General features: G+C 36.6%; 1 protein-coding gene across 2 annotated transcripts in view; it reads right to left on the bottom strand.

Moving 5' to 3' along the window:
* Positions 1-24,610, bottom strand: part of PALS1 (protein associated with LIN7 1, MAGUK p55 family member) — a 96,236-nt gene that overhangs the window by 50,365 nt on the left and 21,261 nt on the right. For both annotated transcript variants that reach the window (XM_040477445.1, XM_040477444.1), the window contains exon 2: positions 7,245-7,775. In XM_040477445.1, the coding sequence (XP_040333379.1) occupies positions 7,245-7,611 (367 nt within the window). In that variant the 5' untranslated portion in view covers positions 7,612-7,775. The remainder of the gene's footprint in view (positions 1-7,244; positions 7,776-24,610) is intronic.

Genomic DNA, 24,610 nt, shown 5'->3' with positions numbered 1-24,610 from the left:
CAGGTATAGGAAATCTGGGTTTGATGATAAATTCTAGTCTGCTACAGCTTCCCTACAAGAAAGTTCTTTATCTAACTTAAATTCTTTGTCCCACAGTTAGATCTATTTCTTCTCACTTCATGTTTAGTAGAAATTGTTTTAAGTTTCCAACATGTTCTCTAATGTTTCTTGTAATACTTAAATCAATTATTTATGTTAAGATTAACATAAATCAGGGGCGCCTGGGTGGCGCAGTCGGTTAAGCATCGACTTCAGCCAGGTCACGATCTCGCGGTCCGTGAGTTCGAGCCCCACGTCAGGCTCTGGGCTGATGGCTCAGAGCCTGGAGCCTGTTTCCGATTCTGTGTCTCCCTCTCTCTCTGCCCCTCCCCCGTTCATGCTCTGTCTCTCTCTGTCCCAAAAATAAATAAACGTTGAAAAAAAAATTAAAAAAAAAAAAAAAGATTAACATAAATCAAAAATTTATGTTAATTTATCTAAAAGAAAAATTACTTACATTTGGCATTGGAATAAAATTAATCAGATAAATACAAACATACACACAAATCCACAAATTCACCCCGTGAACCCTCTCCTTTCCCCTCAGCCCTCTGCTAGTAGCCTAAAATGTAAAAGAGTGAAGATTTAAAATAGGCAACAGAAAACAATCACCCAGAGTTGCTCTATCTGAAATTCTATCTTTGAACACCAAGACTCTAGGCAGCCATATGGGAGAATTTTTCGGCTTTAAGGGTAAACAATAAAATTACCCAAAGAAGCTAAGGAATCTCCATCTCTGGAGAAGTTTTGAAGTAATGGTGATAACCCTGGATTAGCTCTGCTTATTTTTACTTATGCTATCATTTACCCCACATAAAAACACAGTTTCTAGAGATCTATTCTAGCATTAAGATTCTTACATGTCATTGCTTAAATAATACAGATTCTTTTAACCTATCCTCAGAAATTTCTAGATTTCAACCAACTTTTTGACTTTTTTCTGAAACTTTTAAAGATTTCTTTTCTCCTAAACTGTACAAACTGAATATTCAGATGAAGACCTTAATATTTCTGAGTAGGAGGAAACTGTATCAGCTCCAGTATATCTATCGCTGAATCAAAATTAGAACATTCATTCAGGAAATCTTTGCTTAAATAGAGTTAGACTTCTTTTTTCTTTCCAAATTTAAGAATACAAAGTTCAGATCTTTGAATTCTGGTTGTTAGTGGACTAAGTCAAAATAATTTCTTTAAATTTTTTTTTCAACGTTTTTTATTTATTTTTGGGACAGAGAGAGACACAGCATGAATGGGGGAGGGGCAGAGAGAGAGGGAGACACAGAATCGGAAACAGGCTCCAGCCTCCGAGCCATCAGCCCAGAGCCTGACGCGGGGCTCGAACTCAGAGACCGCGAGATCGTGACCTGGCTGAAGTCGGACACTTAACCGACTGCGCCACCCAGGTGCCCCCAAAATAATTTCTTTAAATGTTTATTTATTGAGAGAGAGAAACAGAGAGAGCACACGCGAGCAGGGAAGGGGCAGAGAGAGAGGAAGACAGAATCTGAAGCAGGCTCCAGGCTCTGAGCTGTCAGCACAGAGCCTGACAACACAGGGCTCGAACCCACGAGCAGCAAGTTCATGATCTGAACCAAAGTCTGACACTTACCCAACTAAGACACCAGGCGCCCCAGTCAAAATTAACTTTTTATTTTTCTTTTTAAATTTTTTTTTTCAACGTTTATTTATTTTTGGGACAGAGAGAGACAGAGCATGAACGGGGAGGGGCAGAGAGAGAGGGAGACACAGAATCGGAAACAGGCTCCAGGCTCCAAGCCATCAGCCCAGAGCCCGACGCGGGGCTCGAACTCCCGGACCGCGAGATCGTGACCTGGCTGAAGTCGGACGCTTAACCGACTGCGCCACCCAGGCGCCCCCAAAATTAACTTTTTAAAAAATAATCAGGGGCGCCTGGGTGGCTCAGTAGGTTAAGCGTCTGACTTTGGCTCAGGTCATATCTCGCAGTGCGTGAGTTTGAGACCTGCATTGGGCTCTGTGCAGACAGCTCAGAGCCTGGAGCCTGCTTCAGATTCTGTGTCTCCCTCTCTCTCTCTCTGCCCCTCCCTGACTCCTGCTCGCTTGCTCTCTCTCAAAAATAAGTAAACATTAAAAAAAATTAAAAAATAATCAGAAGCTCATGAAAGATCCTGAACAATATTCATTAACAAATTGGGTTACAAATTAAAAACAAATACCAGTTAAGTATATAGGCCAAAAATAGTTAAGAGAGCACAGCAAAAATCTTACCCCTAAATATGGTAAGACAATGAAAAACTGTTACTGAAGCCCCAGATCTGGGATGAGAATACGTGGGTCCTAGTTACTGCTAGATCACTTATTAGCTGCATTATATGTCACTGGACAACCCATCTCAAGTCTATGGGCCTTTCTATAAAATGGGTGGGTTTGACTAGGATAGTATTTCTCGAACTTTGCTGCCAATCCATTAAAAAGTATACATATTTGATTTCAACCCAGCATATTCATACTTATTTGAAATATAAGATTTATAAATACTCATGTGAAATATACTTTAATATTTTCTATTTTATTCTAGTTCTTTAAAAATTACTGATAGGATGGCTAGAATTAAAAGACACATAATACAAACAGAAGCAATGATGTAGCTTAAACTGGAACCCTCAATACACTGCTGGTAAGAATGTAAAACAGTGCAGATACTGTGGAAGGTAAGGCAGTTCCTCAATAACTTGAACACAGAATTACCATATAATCCAGCAATTCTACTCCTAGGTGTATACCAAGAATTAAAAACAGGTGTTCAAACAGAAACTTGTACAGGAATATTCATAACACTATTCACAACAGCCAAAAGGTGGAAACAACCCGTTCCATCATCAGATGAATGGATAAACAAAATGTGGCATATATCCATACAATGGACTATTATTCAGCCATTAAAAAGGAATGAAGTACTAGTTTGTGTTATAACATGATGAATCCTGAAAATATTATGCTATGTAAAAATAAGCTAGTCACAAAAGGCGACATATTATATGACTTATAGGAAATTTCCAGAATAAACAAATCTACAGACAGAAAGTAGATTAGGGCTGTTGGGAGAAGACTAGGGAGTGACCGCTAATGGGTACAGTTTCTTTTTGGCGATTATGGAAACACTCTGAAATTATACAGTGGTGATGGTTGCACAATTTTGTGAATACACTAAAAACTCAGGAATTACACAGTTTAAAAGAGTGAATTTTATGGTATATGAGTATCTTAATAAATTTGTTATTTTAAAAAATAAAATGAAAATTTACCAGTTAAGATCAACAAATTAATTTCACAGACTAGAAAGTTAAAGGATCTCTGGTGGCTTCTAATTCTTACACAAGTTAAGTTCTAGGGAGGCAAATCAAAAGAGACTCTTAAATACAGAGAACAAACTGAGGGTTGCTGGAGGGGAGGTGGATGGGGAGATGGGCTAAATGGGTGATGGGCATTAAGGAGGGTACTTGTTGAGATGAACACTGGGTGCTATATGTAAATGATGAATCACTGGGTTCTACTCCTGAAACCAATGCTACACTGTATGCTAACTAACTTGAATTAAAAAGACAAAGTTAAATTTCAGTCAAACCTTCAGTGTGCCACATATGTATTTACATTTTTTCACTTGGTCCTCAAGAAAATCCAGAAACTGTAGTGGAGGCTCAGAAAAGTAACCTGTCTAGTGTCAACAGCAATTAAATGAAGATAAGTATTAAACTCTACATCTTACTCCAGACACCCCTTTCCAATACTCAGTGATGTGAACATATCATGACATAATGATGCAAGTCTTTGTAAGAGGAGAAAAAGCTAAAATCTATTAATTTTTTAAAAGTTTTATTTATTTGGGAGAGAGAGAGCACGAGTGTGCACATAGGGGCAGGAAAGGGGCAGAGAGGTAGACAATCCCAAGCAGGCTCCACACTGTCAATGTGGAGCCTGATACAGGGCTCAATCCCACAAACTGTGAGATCATGACCTGAGCTGAAATCAAGAGTCGGACACTTAACAACTGAGCCACCCAGGTGCCACTTAATAGGTAAAATGAAGTTTTTGATGCATTGTATCAAAGACTGGTAACACTTAATTATTCTTCAGTAGAATGATGCTTACTTAACCACCAAACATTACATGTCTATCCACATATCCTAATGAATTTTCTATTCTTTATGTTAGATTAGCTCTAATTTTAGCAATCTGAACACATGAGAATGTGTTGGGTTCAAATAGACCCAACATGTTAAACATTAAATCTAGTACCAATAAGTCTAATCATGTCACTCAAAGAAAAAAAAAGTTCCTCAAAGAATGGCTAAAAGAGCTTGGTAATATCTACCACAGCTGAGCAAAAATTTAATAATAATTAGCTTCTCAGAAGTAGGCTGAACTCAAGGTTTACTGGCACTGGAAGTTTGTTTGTTGGGTTTAAGTAAATGTTGCTAAAAGCCAATCTTTAAAAAAGCTTATCACAATCTAACAAAGTTCTAGTATATCCCATGGTCAGTCAGAAGCCAAATAACATCAGAAAGAAATGTAGAAGAGATATTTTACTTTGTAACATCAAATACAGGAATACTATTGGCTTCATAGCTGAATATTCAGACACGTGGCAAAAATATGCAGATACTAATCAAAACTGAAACATGCTATTATTAATATAATGAAATATTTTATTCATCCTTAGTTTTCTGCCCCTTGGCGTATCTTTTATCTTCATACTAACAACATTTGGTGTGAATTAGCCCCTCTTCACAAATCTCAAGGGTCTCCTTATTAACCACAAAACAGATAGCTCACCATGGGTGTGTTTGGGTGGGTGGGTGTGCCTTTCCTAAGGTCTCTTCATATGTGATAGATGACTTTATTCCCTCTAAATATTCTACTGTATTTACTTGTCTACAACCTTGGCCAAAAATTACTTCTATGTGAATACAAAAACAAAAAAAACCAGTGGCACCTGTAAATTACAGGTATCTGAAAATGATTCTACTATACTTCATTCTATTCTAACCTGCTTTCTGTTATTTTCTCAGGATTTCTCTCACAAAGTAGTTTGTTTTGCTTATGAAGAGAACAATCAGATTTTATTTGTAGCAAGTTTTAATAGCTCATCTCAATCTTAAGGAAATCTTCCCTAATATATCAAAATTCTTATAATTTATAATATTAATATTGATCATTTATTTGAAATTAAATTCCCACATCACTATTTTCTAATTTTCAGTAAGATTCTGACTGCTTCTAAACAAGAAAATTCAGTTCATTCTTTTGGAATATTTTCTATTAATTCCATCCCTGCACTTTATTATTATACAGTGTCTAATTTATAAATCCTTTCATTAAAAACCACTATCAGACAACTAAGTTATCAACTTTTCCAATGATGTTTTCAATTCTTAAAATAGTATTTTCTCTACTCACAGATAAATGATGATGTATCACTGGAAACTGAGGGCTCCCTCTCAAAGAAATAAATTAGTTGTTCAATTCTTAAAATAGTATTTTCTATACTCACAGATAAAAGATGATGTATCACTGGAAACTGAGGGTTCCCTCTCAAAGAAATAAACTGGTTGTCCCATCCTTCCCTCATTTAAAACAAGGTGGCTGTTTCTGGCTGAAAAAGGCTGAGAAGGTGCCTCTGGGCATGTGTTTATTAATCAAAATATTGGCAGGGAGACACATAAAACTTTAAGGGAGTACTTCTGTTGTAGTTTGATGAGTTAGCAAATTATGCACAGGAAAAAATGTTTGGTACAAAGCTATTACACTTCATTTTAAAATGAAAAATTAAAATTTAATATATTCAAAAACTGAAACTTTAACTAAATAGCAATAACTCTATAACTTACACTAACTTTTCATGTTTCCTAGAATTAACACATTTGTGTTGAGTCTATTAACATTAAATTTACTACTTACTTCTCAAAATGTTAAATATTTTCTCCTAGTCAAGAACTGAATTACAGATACCTGGTACTACATTTTGAACTACTTTAAAATATGTGAAACAGTGGGTTTATTTATTTTTTTTTTTGTAAATTTTTTTAAATATCTATTTATTTTTGAGAGAGACAGAGTACAAGCAGGGGAGGGTCAGAGAGAGAGGGAGACACAGAATCCGAAGCAGGCTCCAGGCTCCAAGCTCTGAGCTATCAGCACAGAGCCCAAAGCGGGGCTTGAACCCAAGAACCGTGAGATCATGACCTGAGCCGAAGTCGGACGCTCAACCGACTAGGACACCCGGGCGCCCCACATGTATTTGTTTCTTTACTGAGATTACATGAATATTACCTATTAGATGGACAATTATGCCTGATCTACCTCAAGCAAATGGACAAATACTTTAATCTTAAAGAAATTTAAACAAAAAAAGGAAAAACCAATCCAGGCTTAGGCTGGATATATTACAATGTAATACAATGTAAATGTATATTCTCAATATATTCTCAATGTAAATATTCTCCGAATCATAGAGAATACTTACCAGAATATTTTAATAAAAAATAATGGGATTGGTGTGCAGGAAGGGAGGGCAGTTAAGTTCAATGATCACATATTCTAAGTTTGGAAACATACATCTGATGTCAATCTCTCTTGTAGATTCAGAATGCCTATTAGTACTCTAAAGGATCTAAAGAAAGTCCTATAATAAGAGGTTTAATTTATTTAACCCACTGTTGTCAAAATTTATTTGGTCACAGAATTCTGTTTTGTTTACCTCTATTAATATCTCATACCATTAGTTTTTTGGTTTTTTCACAGAATGGAATTTGGAAATTCTGAGCCATGTTTTATGTGTATGATGCCATATGAACAGCTCCAGTTCTTCTTACTGGCAGTCATTAAAGAAAATCAAATAGATTATAAGCTACAGATGTTAATTTTATTACTATTTTACAAACTATAAGGAAATCAGAAATCCAAAATCTGAAAACTGCTTTTCAGTAATTTTGACATAAAAGTTTGAAATAAAAGGTGAGTTTCAAGGCTATGTTAGGCTACATGTAGAAATTTTTAATTCAAAGATTATATCTAAAAACCATGTTGCAGTGACTGAATGTTTAAGCCATGTGCTTTAGCTCTATGTAACTAAAAGTAAACAATCCCTCTTTCTTCCTGTACACATTTATGTTAAGGCAAGAGAAACAAAGTAAAACATTTTCCATAATTCTGCTGTATTTACTTACCTAATATTTTCACAGCATAATGAGGACTTTCTAAGACAATTCCTTCCTCTGTATCAAATATAGGGTTATCTATTCCAGTCTTTGGAGGAATTTGGGCTAGTTTCTTAAGTCTCATGGAAGAATTAAGGTCAAGTTCTTGTTTTTTCCCTTCTTCCTCTCGCCTACGCCTCATGTCTTCCTGTTGTTGCCGAATACGTTCCAATTGTGCACTTCGACGTACTGGCATCATCCTGGTGCCCAAATCTCCGGGGCAGTCAACAGCCATCTCTCGATGCTTCTGATGTTCCTCTGGTGATGCAAGATCAACATTTTTTACTTCGCTGTCTGATTCCTCAGTAACATGCCCATTCATATGGGATGTTGTCATGGTTATCTATAAAAACCTGTACCACTTTTTATAAATCAATTTCTCCTATAAAGCCAATCTCTTGATTCTGTAGTATAAAATCCATGTTACTTCAAAAAAAAACAAAAAACAAAAAACTTCTCACATCACATAATAATGCTATGAAATGTATCCATGAAGGAAATCTAAGGGGAAAAATGGGGGAAAAAAAGTGTAAGAGTTACAATATAAAAACATTTTACACAGCACACTTCCAATCTATGCACAATACAGTAGCTCATAAGTGTACATTTGGCTATACATATTACTTTCTTTTCATTTTACAGATAATGCTGAGGAAATCAAATATTTAAAAAAATCCTCTCCCAGGAATTTGAAGCATACCATTTTTTTATAGCTGAGGAAAATCATGTATTGCAAAGTTTAGCAAAGCGGGAAAGTAAGAAAGTTTTAGGTACTAGTCTAGTAGAGAATAGGTTGCTTAAGGTATAAAGATGTTTTAGTCATCTCTGTATAGTTGTACTATACTATATACTATACTGTACATCTTTGTACAGTATTTTATACTCAATTAATACACAAGATTGAAATAACTTCCTAGTTAACTGCTAAAGAAACTGGCATATAGCAAACGATATTAGTGGCTCACTTGAGATTAAGGCAGTATTATGGAGGACAATTAACTTTTAGGAGTTCATGAGATGCAGGAGGTACCTAATGAAAAAGAAACTTTTAATTAGCAGCTAAGGCATCTATAGGATAAAACAACACTAAGTGAAAAAATATATGTGGGTTATCAGTATTCACAACCAGTCAACATTAAAAAAAGAATTAAAAGTTAATTTTTTACAAAGATTCATTCAGAGAAAATGGTAGTATCTGTCACTGCTCAAAAAAACTTTAAAGTCACACTGTACAGCAAATAAGAATATATAGGACTTTGGGGCACCTGGGTGGCTCAGTCAGTTGAGCGTCTGACTTTGGCTCAGATCATGATCTCATAGTTCATGGGTTCAAGCCACACGTCAGGCTCTTTGCTGACAGCTCAGAGCCGGGAGCCTGCTTCAGATTCTGTGTCTCCGTCCCTCTCTGTTCCTCTCACTCGCACTCTGTCTCTCTCAAAAATAAATAAAGATTAAAAAAAAAAGAAGATACAGGACTTATAGACCAGAAAACTGAATTTTAATTGACTCTGCCACTTCCTCTAACTTTAAGACTTAAGACTAGTCAGTTTCTCTCTCTGAACCTTAGATTCCTTTGGAAAATTTATTCATAGGATTATTCTGAGTTTTAAATGAGATAGTGTATGTACGTTTTAAAACTAAAGAATAGGGGCGCCTGGGTGGCGCAGTCGGTTAAGCGTCCGACTTCAGCCAGGTCACGATCTCACGGTCTGTGAGTTCGAGCCCCGCGTCGGGCTCTGGGCTGATGGCTCAGAGCCTGGAGCCTGTTTCCGATTCTGTGTCTCCCTCTCTCTCTGCCCCTCCCCCATTCATGCTCTGTGTCTCTCTGTCCCAAAAATAAATAAACGTTGAAAAAAAAAATTAAAAAAAAAAAACCTAAAGAATATATATATGTATACTAATTCTTAGTATAAATTTGATTCTCTTATTTTAAAAATCCTTCAACATATTTTTTATTTTTATTTTTTATTTTTAGAGAGAGGGATAGCTGGAGCTGGGGAGAGGGGCAAAGGGAGAAAGAGAATCTTAAGCAGGCTCCAAGCTCAGTGCAGAGACTGACACGGGGCTTGATCCCATGACCCTGGAATCATTACCTGGGCTGCAATCAAGAGTCAGACACTCAACCAACTGAGTCACCCAGGTGCCCCTCCTTCAACATACTTTAGACAAGAAAAATATTTCATGGATGACACTGGCTTTTCATCAAGCTATTTCTTAGGCATAAACAGGCAGACTGTTTGTATATGTGTAAACCCACACATTAAATCTAATTAGTCTTCTCTGCTCAAGATTTTAAAAATATTTACAATAATAAATCTGCTTCCTCCTTGAGTTGAACATCACTTCAGTAAATAGATTGGTTAGAGGACATGCCGACTCAGCAAAAGCAGAGTTTTCAGATAATATTCCTAAATGCCAGCCAATCTTCTGTCCAACAAACACCTTGTCACAGACTTCTTAAACCTACCTAGAATATGAGGTAAACCACTAGACCAACAAGCAGGAGAACAGATGCAAGCTACATAAGTCACCAGAATTACATTTTCACAAGAATTTTGGTAGACTTTTCTTATATCCAAATTTTAACTTCTCTCTTTATAATTATGTGACTTACACATAAACACCTTATAATTAGATTGCCTTCTTTTTCATTAAAATGAGAACTATCAGAATTACATTAGGCTATTTTATTTCCTTATTTATTTATTTATTTTGAGACAGAGAAAGCATGACCAGGGCACAGACAGAGAGAAAGGAAGAGAAAGAATCCCAAGCAGGCTCCGTGCTGTCAGCACAGAGCCCATTGTAGGGCTCGAACCCATGAATCATGAGATCACGACAGGAGCCAAAATAAAAAATCAGATGCCTAACCAACTGAGCCACCCAGGCACCCCACATTAGGCTATTCTTAAGTTTTATATATTGACTATATGTAATGCAAATTCAGCCTATTTAAGTTCTCATTACACCTAAGCAGAAATTTATGTGGGAGTTACTGTAGTGCTATACTTAATTTTGATTTTAAAAATCTAGGAGTATGCATATTTCCAGAAAAATAAAAGTCTGAACTCTTCCTCTAATTATAATATTTACTGGATATTAAGAATCAAATTTAATAACGAATAATGTAATTTTTGCCTTAATGCTATTCTACAAAATTATGATCTGAAATTAAAACTCTCAGCATAAAAATTGTAAGGCTGTGTCCATATTCACCATAACAGATCATCAGGGAGGGGGTGATTATAGCTCATGCAAGAGAGACTGGGCCAGGTGATCTGGGTCAGGGTTTTCATGCTTGGACTATTAGCATACTTGTCTTTCTCAATCTAATCTCTTACTCTCAGAAAAATTTCTGCAACCTGATATTAATCCATTTAAAATTCCATTTTGGTCATTTCCCTTGGAGTGTTCATTCTACTGGGAGAGAGAGCAAAGAAAATGAATGATTATTCTTCCCCAGTTGGTTTCTCCTCATTAGATTCTAAATTCATTAAAGACTGGAGTCTGGTCTTATTTTTATACTCCCTAGTGCTTAACACAACGCATATCATAAAGAGAATGCCCAGTAAATACCTGTTCAAGTAACAATGTCAGAAATTCAGAGGACCGCACAGACCACAGACTCTAAAACTTAGTATATGGTAAGGAGTCACAGCAAATACGCAAAACATAAGGATACATTTCTTTGAGCAACATTTCAAAGAACAACAAAAAACTGGCCAGATAGAAGAGCTGTTCCAGGGGTGCCTGTGTGGCTCAGTTGGTGGAGCGTCCAACTTCGGCTCAGGTCATGATCTTGCAGTTTGTGGGTTCAAGCCCCACAAGCTCTGTGCTCAGAGTCTGGAGCCTGCTTTGAATTCTTTGTCTCCCTCTCTCTCTGCCCCTCCCCTACTCACGTGCTGTCTCTCCCTCAAAAATAAATAAAACACCAAAAAAAAATCTTTAAAAGAAGAGTCTGTTCCAAGCAGAGGGAATCACATGACCAATAAGAATGAAGAGTATGAAAATATGGCACTTGCAGAAAACAGAATAGAATGCAATAGTCTGGATGTGACAATGAGAGCATATCATACATGAGTAATGATAAAACTGCAAAGGCAAGCAGGGGGGCAGAGAATTTAAGAGCTAAAGACTTTGATCTTTATCCTTAAAGTAGTAAGAATTATTATAGGATTTAAAGCAGAGCTGAAATGATCACATTTGCTTTTTCAGAAATATCACTCTGGTAGAAGTGTACAAGACTGAAGGGTGGTAATGAGACCAGTTTGAAGGCAACTGTAAGAAATGGGGTACTGAATTAAGAAAGTGATGAAGAAAAGTTATATTAAAAAATATCTAGGTTATAGAATTGCTAAAAATTGGCGTCTTTATTTCATATAGCCAAAAGAGTCAAGAAAGAGAAGAGAAGAGAAGAAGTAGTAATAGCAACAGTAGCAGTAGCAGTAGCAGTAGTAGTAACAATTACAACTTTAACATTTACTGAGCACTTACATGCTGGAGAATATTGCAAACACTTTACACAGTATTCATTCATTTAGTAATCCTCATTACTACTCTAAATACAGTTCCAAATATGCCTATTTTGTAGATGAGGAAGTAGGTCTTGAAGATAAAATGGAGAAATAAAAAAGAGGCCATATGAACAAAAAGACTGGAAGATAAAAGGTGTGGGAAAAGTACAAATAAGGCTAGTTGAACTAAAGCAGTCAGCTTGTACAAGAGAATAGTGGCTAGAAAGTTTGCTTGGGTCCAACTTAAGGAAGGTCTTAAATAAAGTCCTTAATTCTCAAGACAGTAAGAAAGCCATCAAAGATTTAGAAAAGAGTGATTCATACATAAATATAAATAAGCATTTATTCTTGGCTAGGTACTACATACAGTTATACAGATAGGATTCCTGACCATTAGCCTATCTACCAAAAGGTCCTCAGGGATCTAGAAATTAATGCGTCCAGAGTTATACTCATTCTTTTCCTTTAATCCCCTCATATTCTCTTTAATCCTCCTCTGCTACTCTCAATTTTAATTAATGCCATTATACCTACCCAGTTACCCAAGACAACATAATGGTTAGGAAAACACGCTCCAGAATCAGACTACTTAGGATCTAATCCTTTCCTACTCTCCTTTTAATATTTTTTAATTTTTTTAAATTTATTTTTGAGAGAGAGAGAGAGAGAGAGAGAGACAGGGTGCGAGCAGGGGAGGGGCACAGAGCCTGAAGCAGGATCCAGGCTCTGAGCTGTCAGCACAGAGTCTGATGCAGAGCTTGAACCCAGGAACTGTGAGATCATGACCTGAGCCTAAGTCAGATGTTTAACAAACTGAGCCACCCAGGTGCCCTGCCTAGTCTCCTTTCAAAAGTCTCAAATACATCCTCGTCCAAATTTCTAGGCCTCCCCAAACTGGTTATATGCCTGCTCTGGAATCCCACAATTCCTATCACATCTCTGATCAACCTAGACTACAGCTATTTGTATCTCTGTCTGCCCCATCAGACTAGAAGCATTTCAAGGTCAGATACCACACTGACTCATCTCTAGATCCATGATATTGCCCAGCATAGGGGCCAAGCAAACAGGAAGGCTTCAGAATAGGAACCCAAGCAGTATGACTCCAGGACAACTATCTTTGGGTTAGTAGGTGGCAAATATCATTAAGATGGAGAATACAGGAGAAGAATTAGATAGAAGAGGACAGAAACTGAAGAGTAATATGGGTTTAGTTTTGGACACATTAATTTCAAGGTGATTGCACTGTCTTATTCACCTAGTAAGGGATATCTAATAAGGAATAAATGCTTATTTCAGTATTTGAGCAAATCACTCCTCTGTTCAATACCTCTGATGGCTTTCATATTGCCTACAGAACAGAGTCCCAACTCACAAGGTAAATCCAAACTTTCTTTTACTACTTTTCCTGCATAAACCTTCTAAGTTAGCTTCCTTTTTATGCCTATCCCTTATCTTTTTTCTTCCTGCCCAAGTGCCTTATGAAATAAGAAATAGGATATGCTTCTCCTTTCATCTCCTGCCTTTAAGATCTACCTCAACCCCCATTTCCTTTAAGAAACCTTTCTAGACCACCTCAATTAAATAATGATCTCATCAAACACTCCAAAAGACTTTGTAATGCTCACAAGTTAATTCATAAGGGCCATGAATGTTTCAAAAGTTATTCCAGAATCAAAGAAACATTATGCTACATCCTACGGTTCTAGCATCAAGATCATAATTCTCAAACAAACTGTGAATACTCCAGCTCATATATGTAGTCAATACACATCAATAAAATGTGACAACCCAAAGGAATTATATTCTCCCCCTCCAAAATACACATACACACACAATAAAATGTGGCAGTCCAAAGGAATTAATACTCTCCCTCTCCAAAACACACACACACACACACACACACACACACACACACGGAAGAAAAAGAGAAAGTCCTTTGACAATTGAGAAACTGGTAAATAACTGAACTAAAGAATTACCTCCTTATAAGTAAATAAAAGACCACCTTATGCAGATAATGTAGTTACAAATTCCTGGCCCTTAGAGTATTCCTCTCTTCTCAATCTTCTAGTTGTAAATTATTTTTATTTTTATTTACTTTTTTAACATTTTATTTTATTTTTGAGAGAGAGGGAAGGAACGGAAGCGAGGGGGACAGAAGATATGAAGCGGGCTCTGTGTCAACAACAGTGAGCCTGATGCTGGACTCAAACTCATGAAAGGTGAGATCATGACCTGAGCCAAAGTCAGACGCTTAACTGACTGAACCACCCAGGTGCCCCATAAATTGTTTTTAAAATGCCTCAAAAGCCCACATTTCAAATCCTCATCAGACTCCCAGCTCACACCCGTGCTCATGAAAGAAAAAAGAAAAAAGAAAGAAAAGAAAAAGTTAAAAATCTTTACATAGTCCAAAAAACAAGAAAATGAACTTTCAGGTTGGCAGGCCAAAGTTGTTTCAATGCTAACTTCAAACCAGCAGGGGAAAAAGAGCTTTGCTTATGCGAGTTGGCTATAGGAGAAGGGAGTAAAAGGAAGCTAAATAAGCTTCAAATAATTACAAATCATTAAGATTGGGAGGCCTGAAATAGCCTCAGGGATGGAGGCCCACTGAAAACTCCACACCAAGAGAAACATTTGTGTGACAACTGGGGAATATGAAGATGGTTGTCTACACTAGTGTCCAGAACTCAAAAAAAAAAAAAAATAATAATAATTTTTTTTTTTTTCCAATTCATCCTTCCTCCCCTACTCCCACAAGTAATGCCCTTTGACTAGCAGCTGGGAAGTCTCATTTTAAGTGATCAGCATTCCTCTAACATTCTAAGAAGTTGGACTATTTGTTTCCATAGAAACAGCTTTGTCAGCTAACAGAAGATTCAAGCCAAGAATAGTGAAAAGAACTTACGTTATGCAAATTGGAAAGCACTAGTCTACTATCCTCTTAGCTTTTCTTCTCTGTTTTTTCACAGAACTCAAGCTAACTTTCTTACTCTGTAAAACAGAGGACAATGAAGTGTAAAGGTCTGCAGTGTTTTTTAGAGGGAGAGACTGAGAAATGTTAACTCATTAAGATATCTAATTCTGTTTGCAGATGGCTAGGATTTCTTGGTATGAAGTAGTAAAAATTAAGTCCTCCTATATTTACTGGTCATCAATTAAAGTTCAATACAAATTACCTGAAATCAGTGAGAAGAAAGAGGTAAACATAACTGATAAGACCCTTTACAGATTATTAATGATAACCTTCTGACCTCTAGGTTAAGGCTCAAACAAAAATGCAATTTATATTTTTCTTTAACTTCTGGATCAATTTTATTTTTATTTTCTTAATTTTTACTTCTTTTTTAGTTTCCTTATTTATTTTGAGAGAGCAAGAGAGAGTGTGCAAGTGGGAAAGGGGCAGAGAGAGAGGGAGAGAGAATTCCAAGCAGGTTCCACTCCTGATGCAAGGCTTGAACTCAAGAACCATAAGATCATGACCTGAGCTGAAGTCGGACACTTAATCGACTGAGCCACCCAGGCACCCCTGAATCAACTTTAAATATTAAGAATAGCTTATGACTCTGAAAGAATGGGAAGTGAAGGATCCAAAAAGATCCAAAGGAATATGACAAGTCAGGAACCACAGTTAATTCAGAGAGGGAAACTTTTATGCTACACTGGACCAAGACAGGAGAGGATCCTGTCCTAATGGAGCTTTCTTTCTGGCAGAGTGACAGGTAATAAGGAGCAAATATATGGTAAGATGACTCCAGGTAAAGAGCTAAAAAGAAAGTGAAACAGTAATATAATAAACAGTGTGATGTTTAGAAGGGGTTGCAACATTAGATAAGATGGCCAGGGAAGGCCTATTTTAGGAGGTGATATTTGCACTGAGACCTGAATGACAAAAAAATGAGTCAGCTGTGGGAAGATCCAGAAATAAAGGGTTCTAAGTTGAGGGAACAGAAAGTACATTTCTACATGAATATCACCAGGAATCTCAATTTCAATATATCCTAAATGACTTCAATTTCTTCCCTACTGCTGTTAGTTATACCACTATCTCCAAGATTTTTATCTTTTTCAAGCCCTATTATCTAGTCAGTTGCCAAGATCTGTGGATTCTACATGGTTTTTAGAATCCACTGAAGGGTGGAAAATGTGCCACCCCAAAATATCCCACTAGAAGACACTGTTCAGAAAATGAAAAGGTATCCTAGAAAGAGGAAGAAATATTTGCAAATTATTTACATCCACTATACTCATAACCCCTCATATCAAATAATCCAAATTTTAAAAATAGTGCAAGAGACTTGACCACTTCACCAAAGAAGATATAAAAGTGGCAAAAATGAACATTTGGAGGGGCGCCTGGGTGGCTCAGTTAAGTGTCCGACTCTGGATTTCAGTTCAGGTCATGATCTCGCAGTTTGTGGGTTTGGGCCTCAGGTCAGGCTCTGTGCTGACAGCATGGAGCCTGCTTGACATTCTGTCTCTCCCTCTCTCTCTACCTCTTCCCTGTTTGTGCATGCTCTCTCTCTCTCTCAAAAAAAAAAATACAAACAACTTTTTTTAGAAAAAAGAACATTTGGAAAGAAACTCAAAATAATTAAAGACCAATGTATATTCATATACATTGTGTATTCAAAACGATTCACAAACTGACATTATATAAAAAATCCTGCAGAATGAATTAATGGTCCATACACTGTCTTCACAGAGGAGTTTTAGCTATATGTAACACTAAGTAAATACAAGTTAAAATTCAAATATATTTGGGCTATTCATGCAAAGTATTAACTCAGAAATTATTACTGACAACTTTCTTTTTTAATCCAGTGATAAAATTCTCCATTTGCTTATATCAAACACAAAGTTGAAGGTCTTTGGAGACATTTAAGATGGTGAATTCACAGCAGGAATTGGTTAAAAGCCAAACAGTATCAAAGATATCAAATGGTTGGTTACTTGAACTCCCCATTATCACCTTCAACAACTTGGTAATAAAAGATTAAATGAGTCCAAAAGGTTAGGAAAGTTTCTAAAAAATTATTAGGACAAAAGGTAATTTATAACATTTCTAAAATGACCAGAAATGGATTTTTAAACATGTGGGATAAAATTACTTGCAACATTATGGCTTTTCAGCATATTGCTACCAATCAAGAATATATATGGCCTAGTTGGAGAATAAGGACAGTCTTGATAAGGAACAGAGCCAGTGTAAGAGATAGACGATAAAGCCAGAGTTGACTCTGAATGCTAAGCTAAACTGTTTGCATTTTCTCCTGTAAGCAATGGGAAACTATGGGTTTCTGAGTTTAAAAAAAAAAAAAAAGCAAAAATGGGCTCTTTAGAAAGTTACATCTACACTGTAACAACCAGAGTTGACCAGGGAAAATGTAAGTAGAAGAGCCAACAGAGATAATGTTTTAATACTTGATGCATGGGAGGATAAAGGAAGTAGCAGAAGGAATGAAAAAGGGATAACTTCAAACAATAGTTATTACAAAGGATGATCTGGTAGGATTTGGAGACCAGGAGCCAAATATAATTCTAAAATACTGAGCATGACAATTGAACCTGGGAAAAATTATGGGACCTTAAAATAGAAGAACTCAGAGAACAAGGTTTTTCTCCTTGAGAGGGAGAGGAGGAGGATAGGGAGAACTGGAAAGATGATAAATTCCATTTTACTTTTTTTAAAAGTTTATTTATTTATGAGAGGAGGGGAGGAGGGGCAGAGAGAGAATCCCAAGAAGGCTCCACACTGTCAGCACAGAGCCTGATGTGGGGCTTGATCTCACAAACTGAGATCATGACCTGAGATGAAACCAAGAATCCAACGTTTAACCGAGTCACCCAGGCACCAGATAAATTCCATTTTAAAAGGGCATTTTTGGCAGGTTGTTAATGCTAGACAGGGAAACCAAAGAGGACAAGCTAGAGATGAAAATTTATAAGTAATTTACATATTCATACCTTACATTTGTAAAGCTTTTCAGTTTCCATAATAAATTCAAGTACATTATCTCATTTGAGCTCCAGTTTGCCTGAAAGGTAAGCAGGTTGGATATCTACACATCTTCCAGAAGATGTGGAGGCACAGCAAGTTAAGTCACAGAGCTACAAGTAACAGAACAGGAACTAAAATCCACATCAGTGAACTCTTGTGTGGATCCACAGTCCATTGTTAGGTACATCTCTATAAGATGATACTACACTGACTACATACTTCATTCAAAACTCACATCATTACATCATTCTTTCACTTTTAAAATATGATTGGAGAGAATTCATCTTTTCAACTGACTGCTTCATAAAACAAATTTTAACCCAGTAATTAATTTCGCTTATATGTTAACAGACTACAAGTACCAGACTGTGGTAGCATGACATCTATTGCTCAAAGTTTCTAAACACTCAGCAGAGGAGAGGTCGTCAAGTAGAGAAATGGTAAAAATTCATAGAAACTTCTCTCCTCATTTGAAAACTAAAATTAAGCTACAAACACTTCAGTTTCCTAGTGACATTTAAAAAATGTTATTCTCTACTCTGTATTGCTCCAATTTCAGTATGTGCTGCCAAACTGAGCCACATGTCCTACCATGACAAACTTTTTAATATTAATTTATAGCTTGAAAAATGAATACCATAAAAATAAGACAGACTTGACAGATTAGTCTTGTCAGATAAATTAGCTGTCCCTGGGTGCAAATTTAAGTACTAAGAATCATAACTGTAATATCCCTAAATATGTTAATAATTAATTACATCAACACATCAATTCTCCTTCCATAATATCTCATACATATACCCTTAGCTTCTCCATTCTCATACCACTACCTTAAATCATATTCACATTATCTCTTTCGTGGGTTATTCTATGAACTTAAGTCGCCCCAATCTGGGTCTTTCTAGTTGCCACTCACTTTACACAGTTGACCCTTGAATAACATGGGGGTTAGGAGTCATAAACTACTAACAGCCTACTGTTGACAGGAAACCTTACTGATAATATAAACAGTTGATTACCAAGTATTTTGTACGTCATATGTATTATACACTATATTCTCTAGCTCTAAAATAAACTAAAGAAAAGAAAGGGTTACTAAGAAAATCATAATAAGATAATACATTTATAGAGCTGTACTGTATTTAAGGAAAAGAAGAAAACCCTCATAAGTAAGTGGACCCATGCAGTTCAAACCTGTGTTGTCCAAGGGTCAACTGTACTAAATAAATTCTCCTGAAGCACACCTATTATCATGAGTGTCCCTTTTCAAAAGTTTTTTTGTTGCCATTCCCTTCTCTTCAGCTACTGTTTACCAAGCGTTTACTGTGTATCATTCATTCACTGTGCTAAACACCTAGCCTGCATTATTTCATTTTACCCTCACAACCATCTTCTTGCCTAATTTTGTAACTTAGCTTAGTAAAGACACTAAATTGTCCAATGTCAAAAACTAAATGGCACAGTTGGGCCTCAAACTGAATTGTTTGACTCCAGGGTACTTTAACAACTTCTGGAGAACCCATTTCAAGTTCCTTAGCCTGTCATTCACATGGCTCCCTTGAATTAGTTCTAAAATACCTTCCCCACTCTATTTCTCCCTCCCTTATCTTCCAAAACTACCTGCTATTTCTAATACAAGCCCTGCAATTTCCCACCTCCACAGCTTTTTACATATTATTTCTTACATCCAGGAGGGGAAAAATCCTCCTGTTCAACTCCTTATCTGTTAAAATTTTCCTCTACCATTAAGAGTCTTATGAAATTTTCCTTATTCCTGCCTGCTCAAATCCACAACCTACACTTCTAGGGTACTTAATCTATGTCCCTGCTGTAGCATTTATTTATACATTTTCTTCTCCCCATAAGTTATATTTTCCTTTTTAAATCCCTAATACATGTCCATGTGTTCTGGTAAAAGAATCAACTTACTCTTTAATGTACACATTCAAATAAATCAGGTAACCTATTAGTTTCTTTCTTGCTTTATAGTCATCTCCTTCCTGGAGCCCTTCATTCTCTAGCTCTAAGCTGGATATTTTCTTTTTGCCCAGATTCACTCACCCTTCTCCATCTACTCCAGGTCTAAGAAGGCTGACCTCTATAGACTGCATTACCATGTTTTCTTATCTTCTGGCTTCCAGTGGGCTCAGCTAGGCGAAGTACCCATTGGGAGGGAGGAGAGAGGATTGGGTTCTTTATACCCTCACCTTTCTCCTGTGATATGGCAGGGGTTACCTTCCTCTAAGGCCACAGTTCCCACTAGGTGGCTCCTGGACTTACAGTAGCAGCTCTAGTAAATTCCTGTACTGCTCCCTCCCTGGCCCATTCAGGCCTAAGCTTAGTAGGCAGCCGGCTGTTGCTAACGCTGGGATACTTCTTGGTTCCCTTAATTCACCCCACATCTTTTAAATAGTCCCTTCATTAAAACTCTCTTCCATTACTCAGGTTGATTTTGTCATCTGTTTTCTGCATGGGATCTGACAAAAACATGCTCCGATCTGAATTTATTCTCTAAGTCATCTTCATTCATGTATCCATATTCTAAGAAATTTTCCTCACCTCTCTCTTCTTTCTTCATCTACTTCCTTCTCCTTGAGAGACTTCCAAAAGCTTCCTAAGAAAGGGCACGTGGGGGTAAATTTTTTAAGACCTTGATTTACTTGGTACTAGAGCAGATTAAATCTTCTTTGTGTTATTCTTTTGCATCCTTGCACCCAACCTTAATTCCTCACAGCTTTTTATGACTTCTGAGCCTGCTTTTTGTTGTTCTCCGCAAGGAAACACTTATAGTGAGTGACCCTTTTCTTCCAACAAGTAGGAAGAAAAACAAGTAGTATAAATATGTAAAAATATTTACCTTGGTAAAAAGTTTCTGTGTGAGTAACCAATCATCTTCAGTGTTGGAAACATAGGAAAACAGACATTGTATACTGCTGACTCTATAAGACAGTACAATATTATGAAGAACAATTTTGCAAAGTCTACCAAAAATTTTAAATAAACCAGGAGCACCTGGGTGGCTCAGCTGGTTAAGTGTTCAACTTTGGCTTGGGTCAAGATTTCACGGTTCGTGGGTTTGAGCCCCAAATCCAGCTTTGTGCTGATAGCTCAGAGCGTGGAGCCTGCTTTGGATTCTGTGTCTCCCTCTCTCTCTCTCTCTCTCTGCCCCTCCCCCACTCGTGTTCTGTCTCTCAAAATTGAATGTACGTTAAAAAAAATTTTTTTTAAATTTTTAAATAATCCTATGATCTATTAATACTTTTTCTAGAAATTCATCCTATAAAGTATGTTTGGAATAATCTGGGTATGTTAATCTATGTTTTCAACTATAAATATAATAAAACCTAAATATAGATCAAGTATTTCCAATGAAAATTTATCATTCTGTAAATTTTTTTAAATGTTTATTTCTGAGAGACAGAGTGTAAGCAAGGGAGGGGCAGAGAGAGAGAAGGAGACACAGAATCCAAAGCAGGCTCCAGGCACTGAGCTGACAGCACAGAGCCTGATGCAGGGCTCGAACCCACAAACTGTGAGATCATGACCTGAGCCAAAGTCAGATGTTTAACCAACTGAGCCACCAAGCACCCCTGAAAATTTATCATTCTGATCGAGATGTGCCATCAGTGTAAAACACACACTGAATTTCAAAGACTCCATATGGAAAAAAAAATGGATGTAAAACATCTCATTATTTTTAATATATGTGGAAATGGTAACATTTTATACATTATGTTAAATAAAATATATTATTATATTGCCACTAACTGTTCCTTTAAAAAAATTTTTTTAATTAAAAAAAAATTTAATGTGGCTGCTAGAGATTGAAGCTCTGTATGAACTGACATGGAACAAAAGCAAGTGAATAAAGATAGCTTCAGAATGGTGTTTACATTTCATACCATTTTTACAAATGCACATAAAAGATGTTTATGTGGGCACGTGAGTGGCTCAGTCAGTTGGGCATCTGACTCTTGATTTCGGTTCAGGTCATGATCTCCTGGTTCAGGAGTTCAAGCCCCGCATCGGGCTCCATGCTGACAGTGCAGAGCCTGCTTGGGATTCTCTCTCTCTCCCTCTCTCTCCGCCCCTCCCACATGCTCTCTCAAAACAAATAAATAAAAACTTAAAAGAAAAAAAAAAAGATGTTTATAAAGTTATTAACAAAAAATCTAGAAGAATATACACAATACCGTTTTCACTTAATATCTCTGAAAAGTAAAGATAACATACCTCTCAGGTTTTACTTTCTACTTGTACTTCTGTACTATTTGGATAACTTACAAAATGCTGACCAAAATAAATGTGTTACTTTTATAATTTGGAGGAAAAACACAAAGATATTACCTTTTGAAAGAAAAAAAACCACAGAAACTTTTAATTACAACTACTTTCTTAAAGTCTATAAAAGTTTACAGCACCAACAAAGCCCTTTCAAGAGTTCTGGAATCTTTTCACAGAAAGAAGTAATAAAAATATTATCCCTAAGGCCCTAAACAATTTCATAAACAATAAAATAAGAATTCCTAAAAGAAAAAAAAATCCTAAATAAAGAACTTAAACCATCAATATGAGCAAGACTCATACTCAGAACTGCCTCTACCACACAGTAATGACTATATAACATCTTTACCTAAAAATGAGAGAAAACCATAGGAATAAGAGCAATAAGGGGTACCTCAGTGGCTTGGACAGTTAAGTGTCTGACTCTTGGTTTCCACTCAAGTTATGATCTCAAGGTTTGTGAGATTGAGCCCCACATTGGGCTCTGCATGCAGAGCCTACTTGGGATTCTCTCTCTTCCTCTCTCTCTCTCTCAAAATAGATAAACATTTAACATCAATAACAACAAAAAGAGTAAGAGCAATAATAAGAAAAACTTCCAAATGGGACCACCTACACTTTAAAATACAGAAGTCAGGGGGCGCCTGGGTGGCGCAGTCGGTTAAGCGTCCGACTTCAGCCAGGTCACGATCTCGCAGTCCGGGAGTTCGAGCCCCGCGTCGGGCTCTGGGCTGATGGCTCAGAGCCTGGAGCCTGTTTCCGATTCTGTGTCTCCCTCTCTCTCTGCCCCTCCCCCGTTCATGCTCTGTCTCTCTCTGTCCCAAAAATAAACAAACGTTGAAAAAAAAAATTTTTTAAAAATACAGAAGTCAGGTTCACAATTTTGATAGCACTGAGTCTTTCATCATGTTAATAATGCACAATGACAAACTCTTAAAGAATCCCAATTAATCAAACTCTCATGACTATTCCTTTGCTTTCTAGATACATTATTTCTATACCTATCCCATATAGATTTTCTCCATTCCCTTTAATCTTGAGTGTCAATCCTTTAGTCAATTGCCTTTCCTGGAACACATGTATCACAAGTTTCAGGTCTGTAAAAATGCATTGTAAGAGACTCCAACTTTTGACCTCAAGTGATTTATAGCTTACAAGAAAATAATACACTCTAAAGGTCAGCAAATTAGTAGATGATTACCTAGACCTACATGGCTCATTGGTATGCAATTCAACAACTGGCCATAAAAAAAAAGAGAATAGTTTGCCCTGTCATTAAAGAACTACCAAATAACCATTTCTGAGCTATTAGGACAAGAATATTAAGCAAAATTGGGGCACCTGGGTGGCTCCGGTTAAGCAGTCCACCTCTGGATTTCAGCTCAGGTCATGATCTCACAGTTTGTGGGATCGAGCCCCATGTCAAGCTTCTTGCTAACAGCACAGAGCCTGTTTTGGATCCTCTGTCTCCCTCTCTCTGCCCTTCCCTAGCTCACATGCACACTTTTTCTCTCTCTCTCTCAAAATAAATAAATAAACTTAAAAAAACAAAAACAAACTTAAAAAAAGGATATTAAGCAAAATTAGTAACAACTATTCCTATCTACAAATCTGACTAAAGAAGGAACACAGTATTTTTCAGGACCAGAACTAGGGTTATATCAACAGAATAGGAAAGAAGAATCTAAGAAAAAAGATTGATGAGGATACAAATGTCACCAAGTTTAGAATCCACTGAACTTTTAGTACTATAGTACTGCAAATTCTGATTCTGACCAGATAGTAGAAGGCAAGAAACATAAGGGAAATACTATGCAACATGAGTAATAACAACAAAAGGTTAATTTTAAAGATTACTGTACTGCAAATTCTGCAGTTAAAAAGAGTTATTTATAAAGTACACTTTATCCAACAACGTAAGTACCCACTTGGCATAAAAGCTTGGATAGTTGTTGGCAAGAAAAAGACTGCTAAGGCAGTCTCCTTATCCTTAAGAAACTTAAAATCTAGTATGATAATCAGATAAGCAAATAAACAAAACCCTATACAACTGCAATGTTACTTGGTAAGTGCTATACTACAATGGCAGAAAATGCTATAAGAATTACTTGCAGAGGAAGAGCATTCTAAGAAAAATCTGTATAAATGGGAAAGAATAGAAGAGACAGGTATGAAAGGCATCCATTACACAAGGAAAAAAGTAAAATATTAACACAAGCACGTTGATATCTGTAAAATTAAACAAATGCTTTATCTAAATAGAAGACTTTAAATCATGGTAATGAAACTCAATTCTGTGAATGCCTATTTAAAAGTGTACAGTAAAAACAACCTAGGGGAAAACATCCTAGAGTAATGCTTCAGTCAATAAGAAACTGATAAAATTGAGTAAAACTTACCTCACTACATATGTGAGTTGTTTATAAATAAGGTAACAATTATTTCCCCCACTGACTTTCACTATTAATTCAGAGATGAAAAGAACTTTACTTCAACACACAATTACAATTTTTCTTCACCGACTCAGTCTATGA

The sequence above is a fragment of the Herpailurus yagouaroundi genome, unplaced genomic scaffold, assembly GCF_014898765.1.
Source record: "Herpailurus yagouaroundi ecotype Mexico unplaced genomic scaffold, PumYag 141, whole genome shotgun sequence".
Taxonomy (NCBI): domain Eukaryota; kingdom Metazoa; phylum Chordata; class Mammalia; order Carnivora; family Felidae; genus Herpailurus; species Herpailurus yagouaroundi.
Note: the sequence above shows the minus strand (reverse complement) of the source record. Positions and strands in the feature narration are given on the sequence as shown.